The sequence below is a fragment of the Quercus suber genome, unplaced genomic scaffold (genome assembly GCF_002906115.3).
Source record: "Quercus suber isolate HL8 unplaced genomic scaffold, Cork oak 2.0 scaffold_711, whole genome shotgun sequence".
Classification (NCBI taxonomy): Eukaryota; Viridiplantae; Streptophyta; class Magnoliopsida; order Fagales; family Fagaceae; genus Quercus; species Quercus suber.
In genome coordinates, this window is record NW_027070152.1 from 130,382 (window position 1) to 145,410 (window position 15,029).

At 37.8% G+C, this 15,029-nt stretch overlaps 1 protein-coding gene across 1 annotated transcript; it reads left to right on the top strand.

The window, feature by feature from the left end:
* Window positions 1-8,517: 8,517 nt before the first annotated feature.
* LOC136064581 (uncharacterized) lies at window positions 8,518-9,750 on the top strand. The gene has a single exon (XM_065766495.1). It carries the CDS (start codon window positions 8,518-8,520, stop codon window positions 9,748-9,750), a length of 1,233 nt encoding a protein of 410 aa, XP_065622567.1.
* Window positions 9,751-15,029: the final 5,279 nt, after the last annotated feature.

The window sequence follows — 15,029 nt, forward strand, 5'->3', positions numbered from 1 at the left end:
CATAGGTGAAGTGCCATTTGCAGTTGGCATACTACCCCATATGTTTACCATATGTTTCCCTTATAGACTTGTTTGGAGGCATATAGACTACACGTCTCATAATGGTGATGTGTGGTAGGAGATATTCTTTCTTGACATTGGAACCAATCTTTTGGCATGGGTTTTGTTGTATTTGTGTATTATCGCTCTCCAAGTGGTATTTAGATTTTGGTGAATACGGCACGGCTCTTTGAATGAGAATCTGATTTGGAGCTAACGTATTTTCATCCTTACAATCTTAATGAGGGATAAGAAAGGCATGCGAGAAGTTTCGTAGACCTTTGCTAAAAGCAATGTGCCCGTCTATGTCACGTGACAAAAAATAAAAGTTACTTTATATAAAATGCGAGGATGGCTATTATTTTTTTTTTCCCCTTATTTCAATCTTCGATCATGACACCTATGTATAACTTGATTATTTTTTTCTTTATTTTTTATTTACTAGCTTGTTTTCGTTCATTTTTCTTTTGCTATATAAAAAATTAAAAATGTAAATCTCTTTCTAAAGAATAACGAATACAATAGATAAGTTTCAATCCATATAGTGTGAGTCATCTTTCTCTTTTGTTATTGGCAAGAATTTTCTGGTTAAATTGTCTTTTGCTTTAATGGAAAATTCCTATTGTTTATTTACTTGTTTCAATCACACAAAATATTCTTTAAGTAGATTGGAAAAATCTGTTACTAAGTGACCTAACCTTCTAATTGTAAATTGTAAATTCTCTATTTCTTGCCATTATTTCATGGAATAGATAAATTATGGACTTTGGCATTGTCACAATCCTTTTAGATAAATCAACGAACCTCGCCATCAATGTTATACTAGTAGAATTAAAATAAAATTAAAAAAAAAAAAACTTAGTTGCCTTGACCTCCAAAAGAAAAAAAAATTGGCATTTTATTGTTAAATAGGAAATTTGTGATTTGAACTTCGCCTACACAAAAAATTAATTAATATTTTGATTTAGTAATAAAAAGTAATTATGAGTAGTTGCCATATATTGAAATTCTATTAAATCTATCCGAATAAGAACGGGTTAGTAGCTAAAGATCAGAAGAGAAAAATATTCTCTTATGAGATTGACCTCTTTTATTAGTTTAAAAGGACTATCTGTGAGTGAATCCCACGCGGCCACGCCACTGGAAATTAGAGGCAAGAAGATATTTTGAAAGACAACAGTGAAAAAGACATTTTCGTAGGTTCATTTCCAATTAACTACCTTTGCAAGTGACATATGCATGATCCATCCAAACAGTCAATTTTAGTTTCATATTGGACTTGGCTTTAGATTAAATAAAATAAAATAAAGTGATATAGGAGATACAAAAATTTTCATAATGTTTTATGTAACTTATTAAGGTTTTTTGACAATATAAATTTGTTTAGGTAGTCATTTGTGACTGTGATACTATCATTTTTACATGGAATTATTATCAATACAGTTTTTATTATGCACTGCTCACAATAACCTCTGTCACTTTGGATTCATCCAAAGAATCTACTACCGAATTTGTAAGGGACAACCCAAACTTCACTGATATGATAAATGGAAATAGCCTAGATGAATATATTTTATATTTTTTGGTTTTATGGGATAAGAAAACACTCAATAATTTAAATGATAGATGAGCTTACCATCAAAGTAAACCCAAAAGGATACAAATAACACCACCCAAAGGAATTTAGCTAAGGATAGAAAACTATTTTGGGCTCACCACTTTATGAGATGCAGATTAACACCACCCAAGAGATACGAAAACTGATACTTGCTACCCAAAGGAATCCACCTAGGGGATAAGAGATAATTTAGAAGAAATTCATCTATTGAAAAACACAAGGTTTTTAATTTTGAAAATACACACTAGATTTTATTTGATTCAGTCAAAGGCTTAAATAGAGCTTGGAATAGCCCCCCAAGCATAAGGAAAATGAAAATAATAATACATATATTCACTTAACTTGACCAAAGTTAGATATAACTCTTAGGAACTTAGAATCACAATAAAGTATTTGTCTGCCTAGGAAAAATAAAATATAAAGTTTGATTCATTCTAGGAGATACTAAATAAAGATTATTTGACTTTATTAATAATAAAAAAAAAAATTCAAAATAATGGGTTGTTATTTTGATCTTCAAGGAAAGCTTTTTGGGCCATACTGACATCAGATTGAGCTTGCTAGATCTTGGGATACTCTGATTGGAACTTGGGACACTCCGATGTCAAGAGAAATAAAACATAATGGATGAATGTTTCCTAGGAAACCAACATTAAACACTCTTTGATTTCTTGGAGAAAATGACTTCAAATATCTTTTGAATTGTTAGGCAAATAATGGCTTTATTTGCTAGGCTTGAAAATAAACATGGTTGAGCTTAAGAAATTCATTGGATTGAGCTGTAGGCTTACTCGGATACTCCTTATGCCCCATGTTTGTAGCTACCACTTTACCCTCATGTTAGAATCTACTTTCGATTTCTTTTTCCCTTTTTCCTTAAAATTATTTTTCATGACAAAAGAATGCAACCTCTTTGTTCCAAATATTTACAAGATTTCTAGATGGACAAAGTTTAGCTACAAAATTAGTTGTAATCTTAGGTTACAAACTTATTTAATATCTTTTTATTGGAGGTGAATTTTAACAAATCTACTGTTGGATTACATCTTCTTCTTATATCCTCCATGCTTGCAAAATTTCAAGAAAATTAAAAATCAATAGCTATGTCATCAATAAATTTTTTAAATTGCAAGTTTTTGTAATTTAAAATTATGCGCAAAATATAAGCTTATAGATCATATAGTAAATGATATCTGATTAACACAAAATTTAACATGTGTATTAAGGACGTAAAGAACATACAATTCAACGGTTAGATTTTCAAAATATATTGTAATATTTATTTTATTGACTGAATTTATAGCCCTAAACTACAACCAATTTTGTAGCTAAACTTTGTCATTTCTAGATTTAGGCTCTTTTAGAGAATAACACTTTAAAAAAAATAATAATAAATGTTAGTACACAACTTATTTTATATATATTTTCATACCTTACCAAGTTGACAAATTATGATAAGTGGAGTGAAAATGACAGTATAGATAGGCTGTGTTCCAACCAATCACAAGTTATTATTTTTGTAAATAATAATAAAAAAAAGTTTAAAATGCAAAACTTACCTTCTAAGTTTCACTCTTTTTCATTTCAGTCCTTTAAGTTTAGGTTTTGTCATTTCAGTCCTATAAGTTTCATTCATTCCCAATTAAGTCTTTCGTTAGTTTTCTATTATTCGCTGCAGTCCATTTTACCAAAACAGCATCGTTTTGAATTTTTTAATTATTATTTCTTAATTTCAAAAAAACTGAAAAACGTTAATAAAAAAACAAAAAAACAGAAACTATTTAAATTACTCAAGGGAACAACGTCGGTCCCTAACCCACTGAATAACAAAAATAATCCCCACCCCACCGATATCTGAGAAATTCTATGGGTTTTGAACAGTTTTGCTTCTTTGGATTCTAAAACAGACGCGTACGGCCAAAACCAAAATGTTCCCATTAATCACGCATGAAGAATCTCTCAACGATTTCCTTGTCCCATAAAAACAAATAAACAAACATAGATATAGAGCAACAGAGTTGAGACATCAAACTCGGTACAGTTGAGCAACGATTTCCTTGTCCCATTAAACAGCAATTCTATTTCAAATCTTAAAAGGTTTTCCAAGGAAATTCTAAACTTTGCATATAAAAGATTTAAAAGGTAATCTAAAAATCAATAACATTCCAAAGTGCAATTTGGACCTGCAGACATGGGAAAATTACAGAAAAGGAGTGATTTGAATTTGAGCCTTGTAACCTGGCCGTGAAACATGCCCAGCAGTGCTGATCTCGGTTTCTCCCTCCTAAAAAGTTGTATTTGACACTTGCGTCTCTTCTCCTGAGTAGTTTTGTTTCTGTCAATGGGGGTGGGGATTATTTTTGTTATTTAGTGGCTATGGAACGACGTCGTTCCCTTGAGTAATTTAGTTTTTTTTTTTTTTTATTAAACGTTTTAAAGCTTTTTTGAAATTAAGAAATAAAAAAATAAAAATTCAAAACGATGTCATTTTGGTAAATGGGCGGCAGCAACTAACGGAATACTAACAGATGACTTAATTGGAAATAAATGAAATTTAGAAAATTGAAATGACAAAACTCAAATTTAGAGGGTTGAAATAAAAAAAGTAAAACTTAGAAGATGAGTTTTGTATTTTAGCTTAAAAAAAATTATGAAATATATTATATTGTTTTTCAAGGTTGTTTTTGTGGCATTGCTGTTGGGAATATTACACAAAGTAATAATGGAAGAACAAGATAAACAAAAAAGACAAAAAGAAAATAGATAACTTGGAGGCACTATATTGTTTTCCTTAGACAATATTTGCCCCCCACACTTTTGTTGCTAAAGGGTTATTTCAAATTTGTCTCTATGATACAACCAAGATGTTGGATTCTATAGATAGCAATTCTGGAGAATGACCACAGAATTTCTTGTGTTTCTCTCCAACTTTTGATTTTGTGAAGTCAGTTTTTCAAGAGAACATAAACCTCTATTTATACCCATAGGACTATGTTTCATGAAAAGACACATATGGAGAGTTAGTTATTTCATGAAACCTCATTATGTTTCATGAAAAGTCACATGAAGAGTTAGTTATTTCATGAAACCTCGTTATGTTTTATGAAAAGTCACATGTGGAGAGTTAGTTACTTTTTCATAAAACAATTAACAGAGATTGAAACCTCTTCAATCTTTCTCAATAGTCACTAGAAAATTCTAGAAAATTCCAGAAAATTCAGATTTCAAATTTTTTACTTAGAAAATTCTAGAACTTGAATTTTCATTTTATGAAACCATATTCTCTAAACTCAACTATCATTATTAGAACCTATCCTTGTATATACACACATATATATATATATATAACAATCTCCCACTAGGTTGAAATAATATATTTCTCACTTGATTGATATCCTATCATGCATAATGGAAGGTGTCTTTCAACTTAAACCTCCTTTTAGTGTAATTGCTCAAGAAATCAACAGAGTTAATGGTGGCTTGGTGCTTAAACCAAAACTCTTATGTATTAAAATCGGAAACAACACACATATGAGAACATCCACAACACATTTAGAAATCCACTGTTGTTAGCACTATTATGGCCTTGTGCTCTTTCCGGTTTAGTGAACATTTACAAGAGAAAACCCTTTTACTCTTGCTAGAAGCGGCACCACTCCTATGTACACAAAGGTGAAGTTCCTTCTTATGTCCTTGTTACACAGACATTTATTCTTTATGAACTTCATTAAGAGTGTAACACTCATCCTCAATTACATCGTAACAATCTGCACTAATCCATCTTGAATGAGACACAAAATTAGTGCTCTTACTAACCACGTATCAATAACTTGTTGTTACCCTTTAAACCTCTTTAGATTAAATCAATCCAAGGTTGAGTTCCCACTATTGGTGATTCTCTTAAAAGAAGGGTTTTAGTCCCATTCCAATGGAGGTGGTGTATAATTATGTTAATGATTGAAGGATATTGTTGGTTTCTACTATTTAAATTGTAGCTTTCTTACTATAAGTCTCATTGCAAAATGGGTTAGTCTATCATTTACATAAAAGGGTGACAAATGCTCATAGGTGAAGTGCCATTTGCAGTTGGCATACAACCCCATATGTTTACCATATGTTTCCCTTATAGACTTGTTTGGAGGCATATAGACTACACGTCTCATAATGGTGATGTGTGGTAGGAGATATTCTTTCTTGACATTGGAACCAATCTTTTGGCATGGGTTTTGTTGTATTTGTGTATTATCGCTCTCCAAGTGGTATTTAGATTCTGGTGAATACGGCACGGCTCTTTGAATGAGAATCTGATTTGGAGCTAACGTATTTTCATCCTTACAATCTTAATGACGGATAAGAAAGGCATGCGAGAAGTTTCGTAGACCTTTGCTAAAAGCAATGTGCCCGTCTATGTCACATGACAAAAAATAAAAGTTACTTTATATAAAATGTGAGGATGGCTATTATTTTTTTCTTTCATTATATCTTTTCTTCGATCATGACACCTATGTATAACTTAATTATTTTTTTCTTTAGTTTTTATTTACTAGCTTGTTTTCATTCATTTTTCTTTTGGTGTATAAAAATGTAATTCACTTTATAAAGAAGAACGAATACAATAGATAAGTTTCAATACATATAGTGTGAGTCATGTTTCTCTTTTGTTATTGGCAAGAATTTTCTGGTAAAATTGTCTTTTGCTTTAATGGAAAATTCCTATTGTTTATTTACTTGTCTCAATCACACAAAATATTCTTTAAGTAGGTTGGAAAAATCTGTTACCAAGTGACCTAACCTTCTAATTGTAAATTGTAAATTCTCTATTTCTTGCCATTATTCCATGGTATAGATAAATTATGGACTTTAGCATTGCCACAATCCTTTTAAGATGTGTTTACCCATTATAGAGCAGTTGCCATAGTTTGAAATTCTATTGAATTTATCAGATAAGAGTGGAATAGTAGCTAAAGATAAGAATGGAATAGGAGCTAAAGATTAAAAGAGAAAAATATTTTCTTATGAGACTGACCTCTTTTATTAGTTTATAAGGACTATCTGCGAGCGAACCCCACGCCATTGGAAATTAGACGCAAGAAGATATTTTGAAAGACAAATAACAGTAAAAAAGACGTTTTTGGAGGTTCATTTCCAACTACATTTGCGAGTGACGTTTGCATAATCCATCCAAACAGTCAATTTTATTGGACTTGGTTTTAGATAAAATAAAATAAAATATGATATAAGAGATACAAAAATTTTCATAATGTTTTATATAACTTATTAACGTTTTTTGATAATATAAATTTGTTTAGATAGTTGTGGGGGGAAAAGGGTCCAATCCAACATAGTGGGCCGAGAGCCCATAGGAGAGCTACTGTGCGATCGAGAAGAAGGAGATGGTAAGTGCAAGGCCCATTTGGAAGTGGGACCCTTAGAGGGAAGAGTGATTACAGTCCGAAGAGGTCATCTTCTGTCCGAAGAGGTTATATTCCTCTGCTGCAAATAGTACAGATCAATTAAACATATAAAAGGTCAAGATGATCTTCTGAGGACTCCTCTTGATCAAGATAAGCTCTGAGTACATTGGGAGACGATAAGGATGAAGAAATATCTAAAGGGAAAGCTGCTACCACCGTATTTAATGCTCTGTAGCAATTTTTCTGGCCACATTTATGTGGAGAAGACCCCTGAACAGTGTATCCTCACCTACCTCCACTCACACAGAGCAAAAGGAGATGCTTGACATGACATATACTCAAATAGGCTCACGGATGAGGTACAAGTGGACGATGGAGATAAGGAGAAGGGAGGCTATATAAAGGGAAGAAGCTCCTAATGTAAAGGGGAGGAAAAAATGGGGAGAGAGGAAGAACTTGACTGTAACCCTAAGATTTGTGTTCATCAGATAATCAATAATATAGCTCTTCGGATATCCATTCCTTACGTGTAAATTCATATTGGCTTGTGCTTGAAGGTTGTGATTCATTGTTGTTGATCCCATACATAACCTAACTCTTTCACCCATACTCTACAAATTCATTGTTTTGGGCTTGGGCCACAAATCCTAACCCTACAATTGGCGTCGTCTGTGGGAAGAGCTTGAGTGTAGGGGGAAGCAGCAGCAGTTGATCATGGCTGAACCAGGGCAACAACCGGCAGAATCTGGGGCGTCCCAACATATAGACCCTTTTCTCAATTTGGAGCGGAGACAAGACCGTGAAGGTAGCGTGCATACTACACACACTGAACGAACTCAATCTCGTGGCGGAAGTCATGTTTCTCATGCAGAGAAAAATAGCATGCAGATAGAAATTGAAAGGTTAAGAAGGGAGCTGCGCCATGCGAAAAGAAAACGTGATGCCTCGCACTCTGATGACGACTCAGGTGACGAATAAGACATCACTTATGAACAAAGGTCTTGAACTCCAATCAGTGAATCTTTTTCATATGAGGATGAACATCCTCGCAATAAGCAACCTCAAAGGCCATCACATGGAGGGGTGGGAAATGATGCTATGAGTAAGGCTTTGAATCAAATCTCCAGGTCACCTTTCACGCGTAGGATTGAAGGATCGAAACTTCCTCGGCGTTTTAACCAGCCAACCTTTACTATTTACAATGGTAAAACTGACCCTGTAGAACATGTGAGCCATTTTAACCAAAGGATGGCTGTCTATTCCAGAGATGAAGCTCTGATGTGCAAGGTATTCCTTTCTAGTCTTGGACCCGTGGCCATGAGGTGGTTTGACAACCTGAAAGCAGACTCCATCAATTCCTACCAAGAGCTCACTTAAGCTTTTGGTTCACGTTTCGTCACGTGCCGAAGGGTGGCCAGGCCCTTGTCTTCCCTGCTATCCTTGAACATGCGTGAAGGTGAGTCCCTTAAGGCGTATTCGGATAGATATTGGAAGATGTTTAACGATATAGAGGGCAACTTTGATGCAATGGCCCTAGACACGTTTAAGCTGGGTCTCCCCACTGATCATGGTTTAAGGACATCCTTGTCTGGCAAACCTGTCACTAACATGCGTCAACTTATGGACCGTATTGAAAAATATAAAAATGTTGAAGAAGATCAGCAGCAAGGGAAGGGTAAGGATAAGGTTATCCCCCAAGACAAGAAGGACTTCAAGTCAGATCGTTACAACAACAATAAGCCGAGGAGAGATTTCGCTGGGCAGTCGGGCTCAGCAAATGCTCAAGCAGTCAATACAGTGTTCAAGGAGCTAGTTCATCAAGTCCTGGAAAAGATCAAGAATGAATCATTCTTTAGGTGGTCGAGTAAAATGGTAGGAAACCCTGAGAGGCACAATCACAATCTCTATTATCAATACCATCAAGACCATGGGCATGCCACTGAAGACTACAGAAGTTTGTGGAATCATTTGGACCAGTTGGTCCTTGAAGGCAGGTTGAGGCATCTTTTGCACCATTCCAGTGGTCGAGGAGGTCAAGTAAAATTTGAGTCCGAGAAGAGGGATTCTACGAAACCTCCATTAGGTACTATTAACGTCATTTTCGCAGCGCTAGGAAGAACAGGGTCCTGGCCGTCCAAGGTTATGTCAGTAGCTCAGATACCATCAGGGGATATAGGCCGAGATCCGAGGAGCTCTAGACAGGCTGTACCGCCCGTTTTAGGCTTTTTGGACGAAGATAAAGCTGGAACCATTCAACCTCACGACGATGCTTTGGTAGTCACACTCAGGATCGGGGGATATGATGTGAAGAGGGTAATGGTGGACCAGGGTAGCGCGGTGGAGATTATGTATCCTGACCTCTTCAAGGGGCTGAACCTCAAACTTGATGACTTAACTCCATACTGTTCTCCCCTGGTCAGTTTCGAGGGAAGGACGGTCACCCCGAAAGGACAGATACAGCTGCCCGTACAGACTGGCTCAGAAGTAGTTGAAGTGAACTTCATTGTTGTAGATGTTTATTCCCCTTATATGACAATTGTAGCCAGACCATGGTTACACACGCTAGAGGCTGTTTCCTCCACTCTACATCAAAAAGTCAAATACCCATCTGAAGGGCGCGTTTGTGAAATCCGCGGAGATCAATCCTCGACTAGGCAATGTTTGGTGGCTGCCATATGACACGAGCCTGAGACTGAATCCTCAGCCAGGGCGGAGGGAGACCTATAGCAGTTAAGGGGTCGGTTATCACTTGTCGAAGGTCTTGATAAAGGTGCTAAATGCAAGGACCTAGTGCAGGTTTTAATTGGGACCAATCCTGAAAGGTACTTTCAGATCGGGTCTCAGATACCTCAACCAGAGAAGGAAGAGCTAATTGATTTCCTTAAAAGAAATATTGTCGTATTCGCCTGGAGTGCTTATGGAGCCCCAAGAGTGGACCTGGAGTTCATTTGCCATCATTTGAGGGTTAACCCACTGAGTGTACCCAAGAAGCAGCCTCCTCGATGGCCATCCAAAGAGCATGCGGATGTAGTCAAAGGAGGTGATGAAGCTCAAACAAGCTGGGGCTATTAAAGAAGTTTTTTACCCTGAGTGGTTGGCAAATACTGTGGTGGTAAAGAAGAAGAGCAGAAAGTGGCGAGTTTGTGACTTTACGGACTTGAATAAGGCTTGTCCTAAGGATCCTTTCCTTATGCCGAAGATTGACCAATTAGTAGATGCTACTGTCGGCCATCCTCGGATGAGTTTCTTGGATGCTTTCCAAGGTTACCATCAGATACCGTTAGCCTCAGATGACCAAGAGAAAACCGCTTTTGTTACCCCCATTAGTAATTACCATTATAAAGTGATGCCATTCGGTCTGAAAAACGCAAGTTCTACTTATCAGCGGATGATGACCAAGGTGTTTGAATCACAATTGGGCAAAAGTACTGAGGTCTATATAGACGACATGGTGGTAAAAAGCAAGATTATTTCTGAGCATGTGAAGGACCTTGATAATGTTTTTGAAACCCTGAGGAGATATAAGTTGCGCTTGAACGCCTCAAAGTGCTCATTTGGTGTGGGATCAGCAAATTTTTTGGGTTACATGGTAACGCACAGGGGAATTGAGGTCAATCCCGATCAGATTAAGGCTATTCAAAATCTGAAGCCTCATCGAAATTCGAAAGAGGTTCAGAAGTTAACAGGGATGGCAGCTGCTTTGAACCGATTCATCTCCAGGTCCGCGGATAGGTGTAAACCCTTCTTCTCGCTGATCAACAAGTGGAAGGGATTTGAATGGACTGAAGACTGTGCCTCAGCTTTCCAACAACTTAAAGACTACTTGGCTCGGCCACCAATTATGTCTAGCCCTGAACCAGATGAGGTCTTATTTGCGTATATCACAGTGGTCCCCCATACTGTAAGTTTAGTGTTGATAAGAGTGGATTAAGGTATACAAAGGCCGGTTTACTGTGTAAGTAAGTCTCTACATGAGGCCGAGATTAGATACTTGCCATTGGAAAAAGCTATTTTGGCAGTAGTCTTTGGAATACGAAAATTGCCCCACTACTTCCAAGCACATACTGTCGTTGTGCTCACGCAACTCCCACTTAAGACAGTACTCTGAAGTGCCGACTACACGGGGAGGATAGCCAAGTGGGGCACTATTTTGGGAGCCTTTGATATCAAGTATATGCCTCACATTTCAGTTAAAGGGCAGATCCTTGCGGACTTAGTGGCCGAGTTCACGAAGCCCAGCTTAGAAGAAGTAACGACAAAGAGAGACATGGATGGAAAATCGGTTGGCATGATTTCTCAACAAGATCCTGCCCGTTGGGAAGTGTATGTAGACAGCGCTGCGAACCAAAAAGGTTCTGGAGTAGTGCTAGTCTTGATATCTCCAAAAGGAATCGTCATTGAAAAGTTATTAAGGCTGGATTTCGGTGCGACCAATAATGAGGCAGAGTATGAAGCCCTATTTATGGGAATGTCTATGGTTCGAAGAATGGGAGAAAAGGCCGTGGAGTTGTTCTCGGACTCAAGATTAGTTGTGGGCCAAGTACAGGGGGAGTTTGAAGCGAAGGATGAAAGAATGCAAGGATACTTGAATCGAGTCAAACGTCTGCAGGCAGAATTCGAATTTTTCAGCTTGCTACATGTTCCTAGAAGCAGTAATGCGCATGCAGATTCTTTGGCCACATTAGCCACCTTTTCGGAGCAAGACTTGCCGAGAGTTATCCTTGTTGAGGATTTCCATGAGCCTATTGGGACAGGAGGGGATGCAGTCCGAGTCCACCAGATCTGAGATAGTCTCTGCTGGATGGACCCTATAATCAAATTCTTGAAAGATGACACTTTGCCGGAAGAGCGAGGAGAGGCTGACAAAATTCGAAAGAAGGCTATCAGATTTTGGCTATTCGAAGACCGAAAATTGTACAAACGATCCTACTCAGGACCATAACTATTATGCATTCATCTAGAGATGGCTGAGTCGCTACTAGAAGAGTTGCATGAAGGAATTTGTGGGAGTCACACTGGAGGTAGGTCGTTGGCCCACAGAGCCCTTACTCAAGGGTATTGGTGGCCGAACATGCAAAAAGAAGCCCATAACTATGTAAAGAAGTGCGATCAATGTCAGCGATTCGCGCCAAACATACACCAACTAGGTGGAGTCCTCAACCCACTATCTTGTCCGTGGCCGTTTGCATAGTGGGGTTTGGATATAGTGGGTCCATTCCCAAAGGCTGCAGGAAACAGGAAGTACCTTTTGATCGGCACGGACTATTTCACGAAATGGGTCGAAGCTGAGCCTTAGGCCAATATCTGAGATGTAAATGTACAAAGATTTGTATGGAAGAATATTGTTACCCATTTTGGAGTTCCTCATACTCTCATCTCGGACAACGGCTTACAGTTCGACAGTAATGCATTTCGGAGTTATTGTAGCGAGCTGGGAATCACGAATAGATACTCTACCCCTTCCTATCCTCAGGGGAATGGGCAAGCTGAGGCAGTTAATAAAGTCATAGTTAATGGATTAAAGAAGAGATTGGATGATGCGAAGGGCATGTGGGTTGAAGAGTTGCCACACGTGCTTTGGGCTTACAGAACTACGCCTCGCAGATCTACTGGAGAAACTCCTTTTTCGATGACTTATGGAGCTGAAGCTGTCATTCCTTTGGAAACGGGGTTCCCAACTTTAAAAACTAGCTCATTCAGTCTGACCAGCAATGATGAGCTCCTAGAATCAGGCCTAGATTTGATCGAAGAAAGAAGAGAAAATGTAATGGTTCGGCTGGCGCATTACCAGCAGAAACTTAGGCAGGGCTATGATGCCAACGTAAAGCTAAGACCCTTAGAACCTGGTGATTTGGTACTCAGAAAAGTCGTTGGCATTGTAAAAAACCCAGCCTGGGGGAAATTAGGACCAAACTGAGAGGGACCATATCGCATTACTTCAAGGGCTGGCATTGGGGCATATTTCCTAGAGGACTTGGATAGTCATGTAATACCATGCCCTTGGAATGTAAATAACCTCAAAAGGTACTATTATTAATTGAATCATTTCTTTGTTCACTGTGATAACTTGTCATCCTTATTTGTTCTATAAGTGTTTAAACTTAAATCCAATCATGCCTGTAGTCCTTGGACCAGATGATTTGGGTTAGTTAACACTCTTTATTTGTTCTCTAAGTGTTTAAACTTAAATCCAATCATGCCTGTAGTCCTCGGACCAGATGATTTGGGTTAGTTAACACTCCTTATTTGTTCTCTAAGTGTTTAAACTTAAATCCAATCATGCCTGTAGTCCTCGGACCAGATGATTTGGGTTAGTTAACACTCTTTATTTGTTCTCTAAGTGTTTAAACTTAAATCCAATCATGCCTGTAATCCTCGGACCAGATGATTTGGGTTAGTTAACACTCTTTATTTGTTCTCTAAGTGTTTAAACTTATATTTAATCATGCCTGTAGTCCTCGGACCAGATGATTTGGGTTAGTTAACACTCCTTATTTGTTCTCTTAGTGTTTAAACTTAAATCTAATCATGTCTGTAGTCCTCGGACCAGATGATTGGGGTTAGTTAACACTCCTTATATGTTCTCTAAGTGTTTAAACTTAAATCCAATCATGCCTGTAGTCCTCAGACCAGATGATTTGGGTTAGTTAACACTCCTTATTTGTTCTCTAAGTGTTTAAGCTTAAATCCAATCATGCTTGTAGTCCTCGGATCAGATGATTTGGGTTAGTTAACACTCCTTATTTGTTCTCTAAGTGTTTAAGCTTAAATCCAATCATGCCTGTAGTCTTCAGACCAGATGATTCGGATTAGTTAACACCCCTTGGTTATTCTCCCTAAGTATTTAAACTCAAACCTAATCATGCTTATGATCCTCGGACCAGGTGATTTTTAGTTAGTTAATACTTTTGTGCTGTTATTAATATTGAAGGTTATTTTTAGAATAAATCCTGCCTGGCATTATTAACTGTGTTTAATATCAACTCTGACCTATGCTAACATTCCTGGTATACATGCAAAAGGATCTGTCCAACTCTTATAATACTTGTTACGATCATCCCTTAACAGTAACCTTTATGTATTGTCTTCTTCGGAATCAATTTTACTTACATATATTATTAGCAAGATAGAGTAATTATGTTTGCCTACATTACCATAATTACAAAGTGAAGTTACTGGTAGCAAAGGAAAACCATATGGTATGCAATAAGTACACCAAAAGTAAAAGAGAAATTACTTCATTGATCAAAATAAGATAGTTTACAATCCCCTTCATAAAGGGAGAACAAGAGTAAAAAAAAAAAAAAAAAAAAAAAAAAAAACAACAACAACAACAACAACTAAAGTCTAAGTTTCTGCTGGGACTTGGTCCTTGGGCTCCGAGGATGTTTTCTTTTCTTCCAAAACCTCGCCATTTTCCTTAGGTGGCTCAGCGGGGGTGCTCTAATCACTTGGCTGGCTGGAATCCTTGGGAGGCTCAAGGATGATTGGGGGAGCTTCACCGACCAAAGGCTGCTCTGAGACCTCTGAAGTTGTGTTGGAGGAGGGGGATCAACCTCTGAAAGCTCTCAGATGTCTGGGTCATAATAAATGCTCTTAGGTAGCCTCAGCTCCGAGTCAGCAGACACTCCAGCAGCATCCAGCGCCTTGCCCCATGTCATGTCGTAGTAGTCCCGAGTGACTTAAGCAAATTGCTCAGTAAAACCCTTTTTAGTCGTCTCCACTCCCAGTTGGTAGGCCGCTTTCTTTTCGGCCTTGGTCGCCTCCTTGGCCAGCTGAGCGTCCTTCCGAGCCTACTTGGTAGCCTCCTTGGCCTTTTGGAGTTCGGCGCGAAGTTCCTTCACAAGTGATTTCTCAGATGCCAAATTGTTCTGAGTCTCATTCAGCAGCTTGCGTTGGGCTTCGGCTTGGGTCTCAGCATTTCTCAGACCCGCATTGAGGCTATCCCTTTCCCAGGT

Coding starts and splice junctions, on each gene's coding strand:
- LOC136064581 (XM_065766495.1), top strand. CDS start 8,518: ATGCGTGAAGGTGAGTCCCTTAAGGCGTATTCGGATAGATATTGGAAG.